Source organism: Varanus komodoensis, unplaced genomic scaffold (assembly GCF_004798865.1).
Source record: "Varanus komodoensis strain SLA01 unplaced genomic scaffold, ASM479886v1 scaffold66, whole genome shotgun sequence".
In the NCBI taxonomy this organism is placed as follows: domain Eukaryota; kingdom Metazoa; phylum Chordata; class Lepidosauria; order Squamata; family Varanidae; genus Varanus; species Varanus komodoensis.
Genome location: NW_025336296.1, coordinates 2,375,052 through 2,393,460, shown reverse-complemented (window position 1 = coordinate 2,393,460; position 18,409 = coordinate 2,375,052). Strand labels below are relative to the sequence as shown.

General features: G+C 44.3%; 1 protein-coding gene across 1 annotated transcript in view; it reads left to right on the top strand.

Moving 5' to 3' along the window:
• ADCY8 (adenylate cyclase 8) overlaps window positions 1-18,409 on the top strand; it is a 122,898-nt gene that overhangs the window by 45,904 nt on the left and 58,585 nt on the right. The window contains 2 exon segments of the mRNA XM_044450412.1: window positions 10,054-10,181; window positions 15,427-15,585. Coding sequence (XP_044306347.1) covers window positions 10,054-10,181; window positions 15,427-15,585 — 287 coding nt within the window.

Genomic DNA, 18,409 nt, shown 5'->3' with positions numbered 1-18,409 from the left:
AGGTTAAAGTGTGAAAATATGATGCAAATGCACATGCCCAGATGTACATGCCTGCACAAATGCACACTTGTTTGCATGCAGGGTTGTGAATGGAACATGTTTGCATGTCCTGAGAAAAGGAATGAGATGCATGTACATCACTAGACATTGTACCGTTTAAGCTTGTGCTATTAATTATTCTCATCCTTTTTACTATATGACATTATCTTTTGATTTTTATAAGCAAATGTTTGCTCCCTTTCATTTTATAGTTATTGATTCTTAACTTCCCTCTGTACATACAAGTCAGCATATGCAAATGTTATGCAAGCTGGTATCTGTTTTGTCCTCTTTCTTAGAGATGCATTTCCCGCTTTTGGGCAATGAGTCAACAGGCATACCGGAATGGATTTTCCATTGTTGCTGATATACCCAAATGCCTCATAGCTAGACTAGTTGGTAGGAAATGAATGTCCTTTGCCTCTACAGTTTGCATTGTGTCAAATGATTGGTTTTTACAATCCCATTCTCCTGCAGTTACCATGTAATATTCGACCTTGGGATGGCTTCTCTAGTGAGCCTTGCCTTTGCGTGATGTGCCCAAAGTACAACAGTTTGTTCCATCACGTTTGCTTCTGGGGAGAGTTCTAGCCTGATCTGATCTTTGCTGACTTGATCCTCTTTCTGTTGGTCCAGGGTATTCACAAAGCTCTCCTCCAGCACCATGTTTCCAACACATCTGTTTTCTTTGTGTCCGCGTTCTTCATTGATCAGGGTGTGCATCTGTACAAAGCAATTGGGAATGCAACACTGAGGATGATATTGGCCTCAGCCTCAGTGAAACGTTCTTATGCTGGATGAGCTTCTCCTTCATTGCTGTCCCTCCATGTATTCTTGAACATTTACCTGATTACCTATATCCTCCAAGTTCCTGAAGCACACTTGCAAAAAGCAAATGGCAAACAGCAAAAAGGAAAACTGTTGGAATTTGGACATAAAAGCAAGTGTGCTGGTCTGCTCTTATGAACAGCACGGGATGACAAAAATCCTCTTTTCAGTATTTACAAAATGTGTATAACACCCTATGTAAAAATCCTGAGCAGTTAAGGAATTTATAGCTGAAAATACAGAATACGTATACATATTGCTACTAAAACCAGAGAAAATCAGTGTGGCTTAGCCCAAGCCAGTGTAGCCTAATGCCTGGCTAGGAAGAGCCAGTTCCAAATCCCCTTTCAGCCATGAAGTTCACTGGATGACTTTGGACCAGTCATGGACCTTCAGCCTAGCCTACCCCACAGGGTTGTGGTTGTGAGGATAAAGCGGAGAGAAGTGAATCTGCCTTGGGTTTCTTGCAAGTGGAAGAAAGGCAGGGTATAAATGTAGTATAGCAATAATGAAACTGTGACTGGTCCGTCAGGGAAGTTTTCTTTAAATAAAAATGCACTTTGGCAGGTGCCAGGAGGAAAATGAAGTGGGTGCCTGCAGGGAGTTCCGCAGAGGAGCCAAGGCACTCCAAGCTGTGCTCTGAGTGACTCCAAGCCAACCACAGGGCCCAGGAGAGCACCTCGGAACGCTTCGTATGATTACATCAGTGACTGGGCGAGCGCTCGGCTGGACTAGCGATGCGCTCATTTTTCTTGGGTTTACTAAAGCTGTTGTGCTTTTTTTCTGATTGCCAACAAGCTCTTCCACCAGCAGTTATAGTATGCTTTCTCTCTGGATTTCAACCATGCAATTGCTTTTGTTACCTGCATCTCTCTAATTGTTTCAACTCCTGGGAAGGGCACTGGGGTTGCCAGCCCAGCCAAGTGAATGAGGGTCTTGTTTCCTTTGAACATTCAAAAGCTCTTGAGAGCAAGGGAAAGCAATGCTGCAGCACAGGGGCCCTTGAGCTGGGAATGCAGAAAGCTGCCTTATCATCTCTTTGACCATCTAGGCCAGTACTGAAACTCTGGCTGGCAGGGGCCTTCCAGGGTCTGAGGCAGAGCTCTCCACCACCACCTGTGATCTGATCTTCATCTCCTGGAGGTGTGAGGGACCCTCGGTGCACAAGAATGTTCTTTACCACTAAGCTATGGTCCCTCTGCAAGAGAGTCTCCCACTCTCCAGCATGGCATTGAACCTCAGGCAGGTGGATCAAATCCAGCCCATCTGAGGTTCCAAGTCAACCTCTGTTTCCCTAGAAGGCCCCATTGCATTGCCCATGAATGTTGACCACATCATGGTTTTCTGACTTTAGCACATTTTCCCCTTTCTAGACCTTGAACAGGGGGATGGACCTCATGGTCTTCTTGGCCCCTTCCAACTCTACTATTCTATGATTCTTTGACATACCTCTGCTCAGTTTTAGTTTCTGGCAGTAAGAGCTCTAAGCTGAAATAGGATGGTGTTTTAGTGGTTTTTTGACCCCACCCCACTTCCTTCCTGCCCTGTCCTGTCCTCTCTTGCCTTCAGCTTCACCCACAACTGAAAAGTTGCCCTGCACCTGAAGAGCTTCTCCAAAGCTGAGTTCAGCCCTTCCTTGCAGCTCAATTCCAGAAGCTCGCAGACGGTACGTTGTGAGTTCTGTGCAGCGCTAAGACTGATGTAGCCTTGAGCAAAACCTCACAGTCAAAATGAAGCAAGCACATGCTTGCCCTGCCATTTCTGCACACTCTTTCTGAACCGTTTTTGGGATGGGTGCCCCACGATACGACCATTGCATTCAGATACATTGAAAAGATTCAGTGCGGTGATCCTGCACTTAGGAAAGAGTAGATGTCGATTGCCTTCGTCTTGTTTTGTTTTGCAAAGGAAGCCTGAAGTGAGGCCATGCACTTCCATACCCAGCAGCAGTGCGTCGTGTCTTGCATCCCGTTTCCCACAGCACTTCAGATCTGAATGGTGGTTCCACAGCACATGTGCAATTGCACAGGGAAAGTTCCAAGCCCAAATTGCAGAGAGTGGCTGCATGAACATATCTTGGCCCTGCCAGAGCGCATGCAATCGGGATAGCCGCACAGTGGCCTGTGCTGTGAAAAAGCAATAGCTGTGCTTTTTCTGCAGCGATCCAGTGACATCATTCACAAACTCACTGCCTACTCGGGGCAATTTTCTTTGATTGCTAAATGGGCATTCAATAGAGCTATTCTGTGTACTGAGACATCAGTCCCTCTGTGCTTTCTGAAGCAGCCATCCCTGACTATTCTCTCCATCACACTCAAGAGATATTCATGGTCTCGAGCAGCACACATGGTAACTGGAAAGAGAGCCAAACAAATTGGTTCAGTATTGAGCCAAAGAAACAAGCACCTGAAATGTCAGGTCATGGAATGACAGAAGCTTTGCTAATGTTTTTGCTCTGGCTGGTCATACATCTTGGAGATGAGAGAGAGGAGACTATTCCTGGAATTGAATTTTCAGCCAGCTCCACTTTTGTGCCTACCTGTCTCTTCCAAACTGCCAAATGTCAAACTGCTGCCTCCCACACACAAGCTTTTGCCCCCTCTACTCAGGTTATTCTATTTCCATGCTCAGATGACTATCTCATTCAGAAAAATGTAGAGCAAACATGGAAGCCCCTCCCCTTTTCATTAGCATCAACAAATTAAACTTCTAACTTTTCAACCATCCCCGCCTATTAACCTGCAATATGCCCAACCGAGGAAAGGTTCTGTCAAGCCCTACAGGTGTATTCTGCAAAACATCGACAAGACCAAAGACTTGTGCAAGACACCATAGGATCTCTCCTCACTGGCCACTGGAAGTATTAATCAGCCTCACAATCTCTGTCTCTAGCTTATACGATTTCAAAGGCTTATTGACCCACATGTTCATGACCCTAAGGGTTAAGAAGTAAAGACAAGATTTCTGACATTCTGAATCCTGAAGTCCCACTGGGCTGTTACGTTCTTCTTGCCCCAAATCATGGAATACTCCAGCACCAGCCCAGGTCTTCCAATTCTGGAGAAGAACAGTCTGATTAACAAGCTAGACCACCGATCAACCCCCCTCCATAGTTCCTTTTTGGATTATGTGTTCCTCTTTCCTCATCTATTTCTGGAATCAAGTTTCCAAACTGAGATGGGTAGCATGCTCCAAGCTTCTGCTAGGTGCTCAGCATAGCATTCTTGCTTGAAGAGTGGGTAGAATTGATAGCACGATCAATTCCCAGATCCCAGGAAATGGAATTCATCATGCCCCTCTCTCATGAAGCCCCCCCCCCCCAAATAACCCTTTAATGAAGTTTCTCTTTGTGGCCTCTCAGTGGATAGATATTTGAGTAACTCATTTATTTGGCTTTCTTTCATGGCAATTTTTCATGCTTGCTTTCAGTCATCCTGTCTATTTTTATTTTATTTGAAAGAAATAAGCTTAAGTGTAAATCTTTCACGGGGACTTTGCCATATATCATTAAAATGTAAGGAAATCCCTGCTGGATTGGATCAAAGGCCTACCTTGCCCAGAGTTCTGTTCCCATAGTGGACAACCAGGTGGTCCTACGAAGCCCTCAAGTGGAGCAAGAGTACAAAGCATTTTCCCACTCATCTTCCCAGCAACTGGTATGCAGAGGAACGTGTCGCCATCATGACTAATAGCCACACCTAGCCTTGTCTAATTCCTTTTAAAACCCATCCAAGTATTCAGTCATTGCCCCATCATCTTCAGGTAATGAATTCCACAGTGCTGTATAAACTACGGACGGGTGAACAAGAAGGCTAGGATTCTCCAGTCATTGTCTCATGCCCAATTCCTGTTTCCGATCACCACTTGCAGTGACTGTATGGGAGATCTGTGGAACTTCCTTCCATAAAGTTGGCATAAAGATCAAGCCCACAGAGGATAGGCATCTAGATCAGGAAATCTGGACATAGCAAACTGGGAATCAAGAACACCTGTTCGACAGCTTGCTAGTATTTTCATTGAACACGTGTTTATGTTGCTCTTGTGTTCACAGCTTCAAATGAGTGCTTGTGTGTTGTGTACCCAACAATGAAATTTTCATTCATCCCTAGTATGAATCACTTGAACTATGTCATGGTATTCTGCCTTCTTACCCCGAGTTGCAGAAATTCAGTATGGGCACTGAGTAGCTTGTGCTACATTTATTTATTTATTATTTATTTATTTAAAACGTTTTTATGCCGCCCCCATCGCAATGAAGCCTCGGGGCAGCTCACAACTGAAACAAATACATAAATACACAAATAATAACAATATAACACTAAAAAAATTTTTAAATTAGCTCAGCTGGACCCCTGAGACCAGTTCTGGTTCTTGTAAGAAGGATATAAACCTGACAGAGTGCATTACCAACCCAGCCAGTCACTGAGGTTCTTGCAGGACATTCTTCTGATTGTTCCTCATGGACCTGTGGCAGCACCGGAGTCCACCAAGAGAAGAACTTCAGTGTAGAGCACAACTTCTCCAGAACACATTACCTCCAGAGATTGGGCAGGGTTTAAAAGTTGTGTTGTTTTTGGCATCTGCTTCTTTGTTTTGGGAAGACTTCCCTGATGAGCATCGAATGTTTCAATATTATTCTATTTTCAACTCATTGTTTTTTATTCTTTTATCTCTTTTCTCTTTTTATTGGTCACCGCTCTGGTGAACTCTGGAACCTGTCTTGCTATGGAGTGGTGTATAAATGTTGGAAATAAATAAGCAAACAAATTGGAATGTGCTTAAAGAAGGGCAATGAAGTTGGTCAGTGGTATACAAACAAATTCCATGAGGAAGTGCTGAAGAAACCCGGCATGTCTCCCCTTGACAGGAGTCCTCAAATGCCTGAAGACTGTCGCATGGGAGAGAGTTAAGGCTTGTGTTCTGTTGCCCCAGGGGGCAGGACAAGATCTAACGGGCAAAAGCAGTTTGACAATGGTACCAATTTCCAAGGAGAGTAATGAGCTCTGCAGACAGAGGCTAGAAACCAAACTGTTTAAGATGCCTGAGGTTTGAAGTAGCTATCCATGGTGCTGAATCTCTCTTTGGGATGGAATAGCTTTAGAGCTCCAGCTAGCTCCTTAAAGGTTCAGGCTGACCCACTGAGTGGTAATACCACACCAGTGGGATTAGAGATCTTTCACCATATATAATCACAAGCAAACTGTTCTTATATGACTTAAGGTACAATCCAATGCAAGTTTAAACAGAAAAAGGGCTGTAAGTCCCAGCATTTCCATATTGGGAACTGTAGGTCTTTTTCCTATCTAAATGTACACTGGATTCTATCCTTAGTTCATGTTGTTCATTTATTGTTGCTGTTACGTCGTCTCCGGGTTATGACAACCCTATGAATGAAAGCTCTCCAAAATGTCCTTTCCATGACATCCTTGCCTAACTGTTCTAAATTCAAGCTGTAGCTTCCTTTATGGAATCAATGCATTTCTTATTTGGTCTTCCCTTTCTTCTTCTGCCTTCCACATTCCCGAGCTTGATGGTCTTCTCCACTGAATTGTGCCTTTTCATGAAGTATCCAAAGTATAACAGCCTCTGTGTTGTCATTTTTGCTTGTAGGGAAAGCTCTGGCCTGAATTTCTCTAGAACCCACTTGTTCGTCTTTGTGTCAGTCCAGGATATTCACAAAGCTCTCCTCCAGTGCCACGTTGCAAATGCATTGGTTTTCTTCTGCTTTCTTCACTGCCTTGCTTCTGGAATCCCACGGGCAGCTGGCTGGCTACTGTGTGGACAGAATGCTGGACTAGACGAATCCTTAACCTGATCCAGCATGGTTCTTCTTAAAACCCTTATTTTAAATTTGCATTACTACACTCCTACTGTATTTGTGCAATCATATTCACATCATCTGCTGTGTTTGTCATGGAAAATCTGATGCATAGGAGAGCCACAGCTATGGGTGGTATAGAAATAGTAGCAATAGTAGCAAAAGCATTGGAAAGGGCTATGTACTGTGGTGTTTCACCAGCACCAGGTTTTCTAAGGCCTTAAACTTCTTGGCCACCTTGATCCTTACTGCACATTGTTTCTAAGGACAGGAATTTCTTTAAAATCAGCATCTTGTCCCAAAGATCTCAACAGCCACATATGACAAATCCTTCCCAGCCCCTTTTGCAACTCATCAGGGATGTTTCTTTCTCTCCCTCTCTCTCTTTTGGCAAATTGCTCTTTTTCTTTTTTGGCAATTTTCTTAAACAGATGGTTTGACATGTAGCATTTAATGAGCCATCAAGATCCAAGCCGTTGTGGCTTTCTCTCATTTTTCAGAATATTCCCAAGAGCTGCTTGTGGGGCAAAGCTTAAAAATGAAGCACCTGGCTCTTTAATAATCCAGTAGAGATTCCCCATTTCCATGCAGTCTCTTTGTCACATTTCAAACATCATTTCTGCACATGGACTGCATTTCCTCCCAAACAGATCTTTCTTTGAGGAGTAGTGGAAAACACTCCTTGTTCTCAGCTTTAAATTCACCTCCTTGGGTTTTTGCATGTGCCAAATGGCCCATCTCTCCACATATATAGCTATATATGTTGGTCATACCATAAATGCCAGGACAACTGTACCCAACCCCTAGGTTCATACCTGACCAGAGGATTCAATTCCCCTTCAATCAGACCTGGGATATTGGCTTCTGAACACACTGAAGCTGATCTTCCTGTGCCTGATAAAAGTGTTTTGGGGTTCTAGATGCCACTTAGAATTAGTCCATGTTTATAGTCCAAGACTGGACCATCAGTCATTGCATTAAGGGAACCAAGAACCAAAAGCCAAGGGCCTGCAGTCAGGAGTACAGAGCAAGCCAAAAATGGACAGACTGCAAAGTAGAACCAAAAGAGAAAACAAGAAGTAAGCCAGACCATACTACAAATGTGTGTGCAGGAGAGAAGTCTGTCCTGGATTGTAAATGGTTAACGGAGTTGAGAGCCAGCAATGATCCAGCAGTAGTCTAGCATCTCCACACTGGTGCCATAAAATTATTGCCTGACCAGGGATGCACATAATACATCAGGAAAAAAGGCAGAAAGGAGAAGATATGTTTCTCAGATTTAGATAATGGTCCAAACAATCATTTTGAAAGTTTGAAACCAAGAGTTCTGACATGTCATAAGATTGTACTATTCAGCAGGAGTTCCTTTAAGTGAAGGAAAACTGAGTTGCCAAGTCCAAACAGCACCTTGCCTCTTCTAATGTTGGCCTTTTTTCAAGCTGGTGCAGCTGTGCATCACATCACGAGAAGGCAGAACTCCCTGGAGAAGAGAATCATGCTAGGAAAAGAGAAGAAGAACAAATATGAGATGGATTGAGTCCATAAAGGAAACCACAGCCTTGAGTTTACAAGAGCTGAACAGGGCTGCCAAGGACAGACCCTTTGGAGGATGTCCATTCATAGGGTCACCTTAAGTTGAGGATGACTTGACAGTACATAACAACATCAAATAGCTGTGCCTAATGCTGAGGCCATCAGCCAAGCAGCACCTCACAGGTGGAAATCCAAGAGCAGTTCCACATCCTTCCAGAGGCCATAATCCAGGTGTACAATTTTCCTCAGAGTCAGTTTGCTTAATTGGTAGGTGGGCTCTCACCACATCCTTCTCATCTAGTGCTTTAGGCTGTTTTTGGAAAACTCAGCTGCCCTGCATACCTCCAGGCTTTTCTCAAGGTCAAGGTTGCTTCCCTCAGCAATCTCTCTCGTGCTTCTGTGTCCTGTGAGAAATGATATGGTCCTTTATTTAGGAGCCCTAGAAGAGGTACAGTGTTCCTTAAAGTCTTCCCCCATTGCTTGGTCCCAAAAGAAAAAGCTGTCTCCTTCCACTGTTTCATTCTTTCTGGGGCTGCAGTGGACATCAAAACTGATGATAGCTGTGCTTGAGTAATGTTTGCATGTCTCGTTTGTTTCCTCCTTTCCCCAATCAAATATAACAGCAGTTTCATTTTCAGAGATCCATGGCATTGCACTATCCACCTAGAGAATGGACTCTTCTTTCCGGCCTTTCTATCCCTGGGCTAACTTCTAAGTTTAATGTCCTTGATGGTTTCAGGCCCTCCATTTTCACCTTTTTCCCCACTTTCTCTCCACCCACCATTCTTCTTCCTCAGCCACCACTACCACCATGTTTCAGAGTTGGTGGACTTCAGCCACAGAGTCGAATAGATTCTACTTCCAGACAAACTTCCAAGTTTTATTTAAATAAAGGCTTCCATACAGAGCTCTCTCAGGTTGTGGCCATTCTTTCCTCAGACCAGAAGTGGGGGTGTTCCCCAACCCACTTCCCGGTTCCTCCCAAGGAGCAGCACCCAGTCAGGCTGAATTCAGCAGTTCATGCTGCTACGCCTTCCTGCTGACCTGGACGACATCTCCCAGACTAGCTAAGGATTGGACTAGTTGTCCAAATATCTTGAGAGCAGCAGACCGGATAGGTTGCCCTAACCCATCTCTGCTTTCTAATCCTATGAAGGTACCCACAATGTGACAACAATGACAGAGGTCCAGGGAGTGCTCCAAACACCTGCCATGAACATCATGTTAATTCCCCACAGAGTCCTTGAACGACATGAGACCAGGGGCATCCTGGGAAAATTAAATGGCTGCTTGGCACTGTTCTAAAGCATGACTGCCAGGCCTCACCGTCATCAGCTGGAACCCACCAGAGGACATTTTTGGCGGGACCCCTTTGAACTGACCCTCCAGAGATATAATTACCGATACTCTCCGTTGCTGTAGGTTGTGTACAATGCCGTGTCACCTGGGCGTTCTCCACTCCTAAATAGGAGCTCTGCTTTCCATTCTCACTGCTAGCTTGTAGCTTGCCCAGCACAAGTCTGCCTCCCTTCATTACAGTCTCTGTGGAATCGTATATTGATTTCTGACTGGAGAAATTTGGCTAGCAAACCAGCACCATCTCCAAAGTTCAGCCCTTGCTAGTCTTTCCGATAGTGTTCTTTCCAGGAAATCCCTGTGCCTACTTCTTTCTGGGCACAAAAGGTCAGGAATGCTCATTGTGCTTCACACCGACACACAAATCATGATAAGCTTCCCAGTTTTCTCTTCCCATGTTTGTCTCGTCATATCTACCCTGCTCTTGCACATGCAATCTCATCGCTGAGGCTCATTCTTCTCTCTCCCTTTGGATACAGGAACATCATTGCCTCAGAATTAAGATCCTGGGAGATTGCTACTACTGTGTGTCTGGCCTGCCAGAACCTCGTCAGGATCATGCGCATTGTTGTGTTGAAATGGGACTCAGCATGATCAAAACAATCAGGTAATTCGTTTCCTTTATTCTCACCTTTTTAGTGCTGCTGACACACAGAGCCTCCATCTGTGATTCCCAGTTCCTTGTTACTAGATTATGGAGGTGGAACCTAAAATTCTCCCCTTCCTGCTGTACTGAATCCTAAGTTTGTGGTGCTGGTATAGGTAGGTCTTCTTTGCTTTTTAGAAAGAGGGCTGAAGGCCTGTAACATATGAAGCTGCACAGCACACCATTTGTCCACCTAGTCTTGGGAGAACCTCCACAAGATCCTGGGCACTGGCATTTGTCACAGGCAGTGCCAGCTCTGGGATTATGCAACACCAGGAGGCTCATTCTGTTTGAGCGTAATGGTCTTTCAGCACATTTCCGATCATGAAGTCATCGAACAGTAGAGTTGGAAGGGGCCGTGAAGGCCATTGGGTCCAACCCCCCTGCTGTTGCAGGACACAACAGCTAAAAGCAGGCTGAGCTGGGGACTGCTTTTGATCATTTCTGCAAGATAGCTCGAAATTTGTGCAAATCTGAAGCTGTGAATGTCACACATTTGGCACAATTCACACAAATCACAGTTTGTACGAATTGCAACTGGTTCATCAGATCTGAGTTTTTATTGTTGTTCTTGTTGTAGCCTTTAGCATAAGACATAGGGAAGCAACCTCCTCTTGTTGCATATTCATGCACTCCACCTTGACCTCTGTAAATCTTTTGGTAGTTAATTTCAGATTTGTGCAAACACTGAGCTCCTGCTCTGGAATTTGTGCAAATGTGTGCAAACTATGAATTGGAGGCCCAAAGTTTGCTTAGATTTCTGTTTTTTACCTTTTTTATGCAACTTGTATAAAACAGAAGTTTGTGTGTTGACACACCATTGATCTAGTTGGGGCTAATGTTGGTGATGGAAGAGAAGTCAGGGTACAGTCCAGAAAATATGTCAGATTTTTACTCGTACCCATCCCTGCATCCGATTCTTCATACATCCCTGGCCAGCTTGAGGGTTATAAGGGTCTGTGGGAAAGTTGCCTTAGTAGGACCCCTCCCCTTAATAGGTCTGCCTTCTCAGCACCATTCTCACCAGCTGCCCTTTCTCCATCTTTTTCTCATCATTGCTACCACTTGCTTGCTTGGCAAGCAAAGAGCCAGAGAGCAGATGACACAAAACTGTGTGGGAAACAAAACTTCTGAGTGATCTTTACAGGCTGGAACACTGGCCTAAAAACAACAGAATTAAAATTAATAGGAAAAATGCCAGTTTCTACACCTGTGAAATGCATCGTTTCAAGATGGGGAATACTTGGCTCGATGATACTACAAGTGAGAAGGATCTTGGAATTGTCATAGGTCACAAGCTGAATATGAGTCAACAGTGTGATGTGGATGGATATATGATTGATAAATAATTTTTATCCAGTATATGTTGTTCTTACAAAGGGCTTCTGGGATTGGCTCACAATAAGGCAGGAAGGGAAAATCCAATTAAAATACAGGAAAACTGAGTGCACATCGGCCCACTTGGTGTAACAAGGTAGAGTAGAAATGAGTGAACAAGGCACCCACCTGAGTTGGTGAAGCAGATTATAATGAATGGACAAGCTCTCACTTGGACACGGGTCCATTTGGGTTGATGGAGAGCCTAAACTTGTAAATATGAATGGAATAAGTAAGGTTTGGCCACAGAGTTAAGGTGGGTGAGCAGAAAGCTATCCTTGGCTTGTACCTTCGAAATGTTATTCTGTTTTAACTTTGAACATTGCAGCTGTATTATTAAAAAAGCAAGTTCAATTTTCAACCTGTTGCCTCCATCTCACACCAGACCGAGGTCATCAAGAGCTCTGGTCAATGTGCTGTGATGAGTGCGTGTGGCAAATTAACAGCTGCAAAACAGCATTAGATGCACACACCTCCTCCCCATTCTTGTAACCCTCAAGGATGGGACAGTGCAAGCAAATTGCTTTCTTGGCAGTTCCTGTCACTGTAAGAGCACTTTGCTTAGCTTTCTTCCAGAAACTCCATTTCCTCTCTCTGGATGCGCCTATTGGCCAAATCCAAAGGACACATGGAGTGTTCAACTGATTCTGTCTCCTTTCAAAAAAGCCTAAGCGTTCAGGCAGGCGAGATCAAAGGAGACAAACAGTGTTGCTAATTCTCCTTCACAAGTGGATTTTTTTCTCTGCAGTAAAAGAAATGAGATTTCCTTTGATATGACTCAACATTGGCAGGGGCCTACTTTCAAAAACTCATCACAAAGAAAGGAAACGTGTATGGACTGGGGTTAGCTATCATGACCTGCTGCTTAGAGAAAATGCATTTCCCACATGGTCTGTTTTGTGCCACTTCACATGTTGCAGGACGTAATGTTCCAGGTCCAAGGACTGGAGGCCACACCAGTTGCCGAGGAACAATGGGCTGCACCCAATCTCGCCGGCACACTAGCAGAACCTGTACTAGTGAAGAGGAAGCTGGTGGTGGAGGAGGCTCCCTTTACCAAAGAGACTGACCCTTCTTTTTCTAGAAACAAGCATTTCCACTTGCTCCCAGTGCTAGTTTTCTGTTGAGCTTGTGGCTGGACCTTCAGGTGCAAAAGGAACTTTCAGCTGCAGCAAAACAAGCAGAGCTGCAATGGCATTATGGGAGGCTCTCCAAAAAAGTGGGAAAGTCCATTGCACTCATGTCCTGCTCGTGTTTTTCCTTCCTGGTTTGGCACTGCAGGAATGGAACACAGAACTAGAGAGTCCTGTGGTCTGACCTAGCAAGGCATTTCTTCTGTTCTTAAACTGCGACTCCAAAAGCAGTTTTCTGGGCTCAGCCCGGGTTGTTCCCACCCTCAGCTACCGCAGCCATGCCCTCCTTCCTTCCCAATTTTCCCCTTGACATTGGCAAAAAATAAAGCATTCAATTTCCAGCAGGTAGTATTCTGGAAAAGTGATTTTTTTAAAAGCCATTAATTGCTTGACAAAGGAAGTGAGATGAGAAACTGTTTAATTAAACTGATTGTTGGTACTATAATAAATAGCTGTATAATGATTTTTATGGGGAAAAGTTTGATGGGCTCAGTGAACCTTGTGGCTGCTTCCATTCAGATATCTCCATCTACCTCTTTTCTTCATGCTCCAGTTTAATAGCGGTATTGTGTGCGCCACAAGACCATGGAAAGAAATTAAGTGTTCCAGTGATAATCCACTCTTCAGAGGGATTTTATTGCTGCCTTTCTTTTTCTGCTAAAAATGTTCTTCTTAGGGCTAGGAAATGTCCCTTTACTTTTTCAAAGAAGGAAGCAGCTGGTGTATTTTATAGTCTCCTTTGTTCCAATCACATGTAATAAACTTTTCAAGTTTTAGTTCTGTGTGTACTTCAATGCCCCCAGTGCACAGGCACCCAATCTTCAGCAGAATGTTTAAATTCTGCTGAAGATTGAAAGAATAATTATTTTTCACTTGAGCCACAGCTGTCATTATGGTCAGTGGATTTCTTTCTCTGTATGTATGTGCTTCTTTATTTCAACCCTGCATGTAACAAGTTGGCAAAAGTTATTTGCCTGCAAAAATCTACTCACCCACCTGCCCAGAAATATTGTATTTGTTTATTATGTTTATATCCCACCTTTATTTCTTCCAATGAACTCAAGGCGTCTTACAAAATTCTCCTCTCAATCCTATCCTCACATCAATGGCCCTGACTGAGAGCAGGGACTAGAACCCAGATCGCCTGTGTCCCAGTCCACACTCTTAAGCACTACACCACACTGGGTGGCATATTATATCACGCACTGCAGTCAGGTTGATATCTAATCAGAGGTTAGTCCCACTTTTCTAGGTATATTTGCATATGGTTATTTCTCACCTCCAAGAAACAGTTTCCCAACATGATTTCCTAAATGGAATTCTTAACTTGCCACTGGCGAATGGACAAATGGCTGAACACAAAGGGTTCAAGTCACATGTGAAAGGTGCCTAAGCTGCTCCTGACTCACCTTGAGAAGCAGCAGGTTTTTTAAAGGTTCAAAACTAGCACTTTAGTAAGACCTCTTCCAGGAAATAGCATTTTATTAGGACTGTCCATAGGAGCAAAACAGGAGCTCACCAAAGTCCTTCAAATTCCACCTAGAAGCCCATTCCAATTTAACTCTGTCTCAGATTGTGAGCTTTGCCCCTGCCGTTTTTGTTCTTTTTGCATGGAAAGCTGTGCCCATTTCTGTTTCTATCTCCCAAAGATATGCATCAATTGAACGTATTCTGGAAATGTGCTCATTTTGAAATATGCAAACTTTTTAAAATGTACACATATTGTAGAATACATGTTTTAGTCCACAAATCATGTTGCAAGCTTGAAGATGTATAGACTTTTTCCTCAAATTGAATCTGAGTATGCCTTCAGTCTGAAAGGTATAAAGTGGGTAAACTCATCTACTGAAATGAACTGAAGGCAATTTCTCACACATCCCTACATTTTATACTTCATTTTTGGCTGGTAAAGGGAGACCTTAGAGGTCCTCTTCTCTGCAGAAATGAGCTTGTTTGTGGGGCCAAGGCAGGAGGGGACAGAATTAGCAAGAAGCGCTGAGTATTGGTTGTGTCAGGATATGGCCCCAAGCAAAAGTCTGGATTCTTTTAAGTCAGACACAGCTTGAAGGGCTCAAAACCTGATTCAAAATGGGGACAGAGCTTTTGCATAGTAGAAGCTGCGTCTTAAATCCTCCCAGGTGAAATTGTGTGTCTGTCTTATAATTCAGTGCAGAGCTTGCTCAGTTCCAAAGGCACGAGCAGGTAACAACTTGTTAAACCAAAGCTTTATCTCTGGTTTATGTCTTCATTTCTGGATGATCCTGCAGTCTGCATCATACCTTCACTGGCCCATGGACCTTTGTTGTTTGGCAGAGGAATGGGGCACTCCTTAGACTCAAAATGTAGGATAGAAAATCAAAACAATGGTGAGGGTGAAGAGTGGGCTTGTGTGTGTACCTGGCTCCCTGTGTTCCATTTTGTTTGTGGTAGGAAAGAGAGGAAGCTGGATGCTGCAGCATCTGTGTGTGATGAACCAAGTCCCAAAGGTGGCCACCAGTGAGTCCTCCAGGGACAGGGATTCAAAGGTTGAGGGGCCGTCATCACAAAAGCGTCTCCTGGGGAGCTTTGTATTCCCAGCTTGGCAAATGGATGGTAACCTGAAGAGAGTATTCCATGTTCCTCTTAAATAACCCTATAAAAAAGACAGCTAGCTAGAACCTTTGGATAAATTGTAAGTTGCTGAGCTCTTTCTTCAGGTATGTACGGTCGAGGACGAAGCATGACGTCGATATGCGGATTGGAATACACTCTGGGTCGGTGCTGTGCGGCGTGTTGGGCCTGCGGAAGTGGCAGTTCGATGTGTGGTCTTGGGATGTGGATATTGCGAACAAACTTGAGTCGGGAGGCATCCCTGGGTAAGTCTAAGCACTGCATCCTGCAGGTTGGGGCTTATTCCCTCTGAGTCCTGTGGCATGGATGCCGTGATTTCCTTGTGCAGAATCAGGAAGACGAGCAGTGGTGGTCTTGAGCTGGTTCATGGGTCTGACAGAGCAGCTCTCCTCCTCCATGCAGAGCTTGAACCACCGTTGCTAAGTGCGTTGTTTGTGCACATTTTGTGTTACCTACCTAGCAGCAGGGGATGCTTAGTTTACAGCCAAGGTGAAATTTCAACTGCCTGAGTTCAACTGTTAGCTTATCAGCTTCTACATCCTTTAAGCCATGGGAACAGACCATAAAATGGAAGTCATAACCCGTGTTACATACTGTAGATTTTTAAAATCCTGAAATGTCATCAAAGTGTTGTTATTCTCGGTCTTGGGATATAAGTCTCAGTGATCTGTAATACTTACCTTAAACAAGAAGGGAGCATTGTGGTTCCCTACATACACACACACACGTACCCCAATTCAGTTCTTTTCTGCCTTGATTTTAATCTGAGCCCATCCCTCCCCAAGTATCCAGTTCCCATGTTCCTTGTATATGTTTAATTGTGGCTTTCTCTCCCTGTTCCTCATTTATAATGCTGGTGCTATCATGGCAATGAGCCGGTTGCTGGAAGCACCGGAGAATGCAGTTTTCCCAAAATCTGGCTCACCAGAGGCAGTGGGAGGCTATGAGGAGGAGTAGACGGCAGAAGGAGCAAGCCTCATCTGAGCGTGTCAGGGTCCAATTCAACTGGCTTGACTCAGAATAAACCAAGCCATTTCCCTTTACAGTATATCAAAATATATACCTCATCATATTTCTAGCCAATCTGAGAATGAGGTTGGAGGCTCGTAGATTAGTTCAGTTCCTTCCTTCCTTCCTTCCTTCCTTCCTTCCTTCCTTCCTTCCTTCCATTCATTCATTCATTCATTTTATTCTAAATAAACCTAACACAAAGAAAACACTAAAAACAACATCAATCATCATTGAAACATTGGACCTACTGGGTCAGCCCCCCTCACTTTTTCTTTTTATGTTAAACTATAAACATATTTAAGTCTATGTGAAGCCCCGTTTCTCTAGCCAATAATAAAAAGAATCCCAAGTTTGATAGAAGTCCGTATCTTCTTTCTCCTTCAGTGACAAAGTCAGTCTGTCCATTTCTGCACTGTCCAAGAGTAGATTAGTCCAATACTAAACACACACAGATACACAGAGACCTTTAAACAGGACAATCCGAGATTTCAACTAGCAAAGAAGAACCCTGTCCATGAAACACACATCCAGACTATTCCAGCAACACATAATATGAAGATATGACACGGAAACACACTGACGGCTTTTTATCATTCAAGGATAGGCTGGATGTGCACATGGGAGGCATGTTGTGAGCGGAGCCGGCTGGAGCCGGGGGTCAGACTAGATGGCCCGGGAGACCCTTCTGACTTGCTCTGTTTCTGTTTACCCTTTAGTGAGACTGTGATGCATGTTAGTTGCCATTCTGCTTCTTCAGTCCCCCCAAAGGGGCTGTCAGTCCATGTGAACTCGGGCCCTGTGGGTTGTGCAAGGTTTAAACAGCCCTTCATAACGCTCATCATGAGCTGACTCACCCACACCGAGCCATGGATTGTCATGTGAACTTGGGCAATGGGCAATGGTTACAGCCATATGCATGCTTACCAGGAAGTTGTTCTCCTTGAGCACAATGGGACTTTCTTCTCAGTAGACATGCAGAGGGACATGAAACCCATCACTCAAACTGGAGGAGCACTGGCCAAGAGTCAGTATGACTATCGCTTGAGAAGATGCATGGCTTAAGTTTGGACAGGGCAGTCAGATCTTTAACATGAGTTGTTGCTTTTGTTTACATTAGTACTAACCACAATTCAGCCTTATCTTCCACATCTTCTGAACTCTGTAGGAATATTCTCAAATTACATAAAGGGACTGGGACTTGGAGGTACCTTTCCTAGGTTGCTAAGATGGGATGAGAGTGGTGGGTGAGCCAAGTATTCAGGCAGTGGCCTGTCCCCCATAAGCCTTCCAGACTACATTTGATTTGCCACCCTGATGACTTGGCATTTGGGAAGCATGCCCTTCAGGCAGTGCTCACAGCAGTGTGACATTTTGCATGGGGTGTGTGTGTGTGTTGATGTTGGTAACCTTTGCGTCGCATGGTCCATGTGTGATGTACACAGTAGCTCTCCAGCCAAATGCCAAGCTGCATTCACTGTTAGGTGCAGATGCCCTGTCTATCTGCCGTACCCTGTCTTGTTCAACACCTTTTGAGAGGCACTGTTTTCTTTGGCATGCTCAGGCAGCACAATTTCTCAACAGCAACGAGAAGGAGCAGGGAAGCTACTTCGTCAACCTCCCCACCCCACCACTCGGTCCATCTAGCAGCCTCATGTCCACCTATTTTGATAGGACTTTTTCTTCCACCTCCAAAAAGTGATACACTCAAGGACCTATCAGGTTATTCAATCTGCTCTCAGGTTATTCAATCAGTAAGTCTTTCCTAGCTACGTTATACCACAGATCTGTCTTCCCTAACCTTTTGGACCATAGCTCCCAAAATCCCTGGTTTCAGCCATGTGAGCTGGGGTTGATGGGTACTGAAGTCCAAAACACTTGGAGGGTACTGATGTGGCACTGTAGCGTGAAGGTTGGACTGAGACTTCAGAGATCCAGGTTCCAGCTGCTACTCGATCGTGAAGCGCACTGGGTGGCTTTGGGCCAGGAACTTCTTCTCAGTCTAACCTACCTTGTCGCTGCTGCAAGGACAATATGGAGAGAGGAGAACCTTGTAAGCTG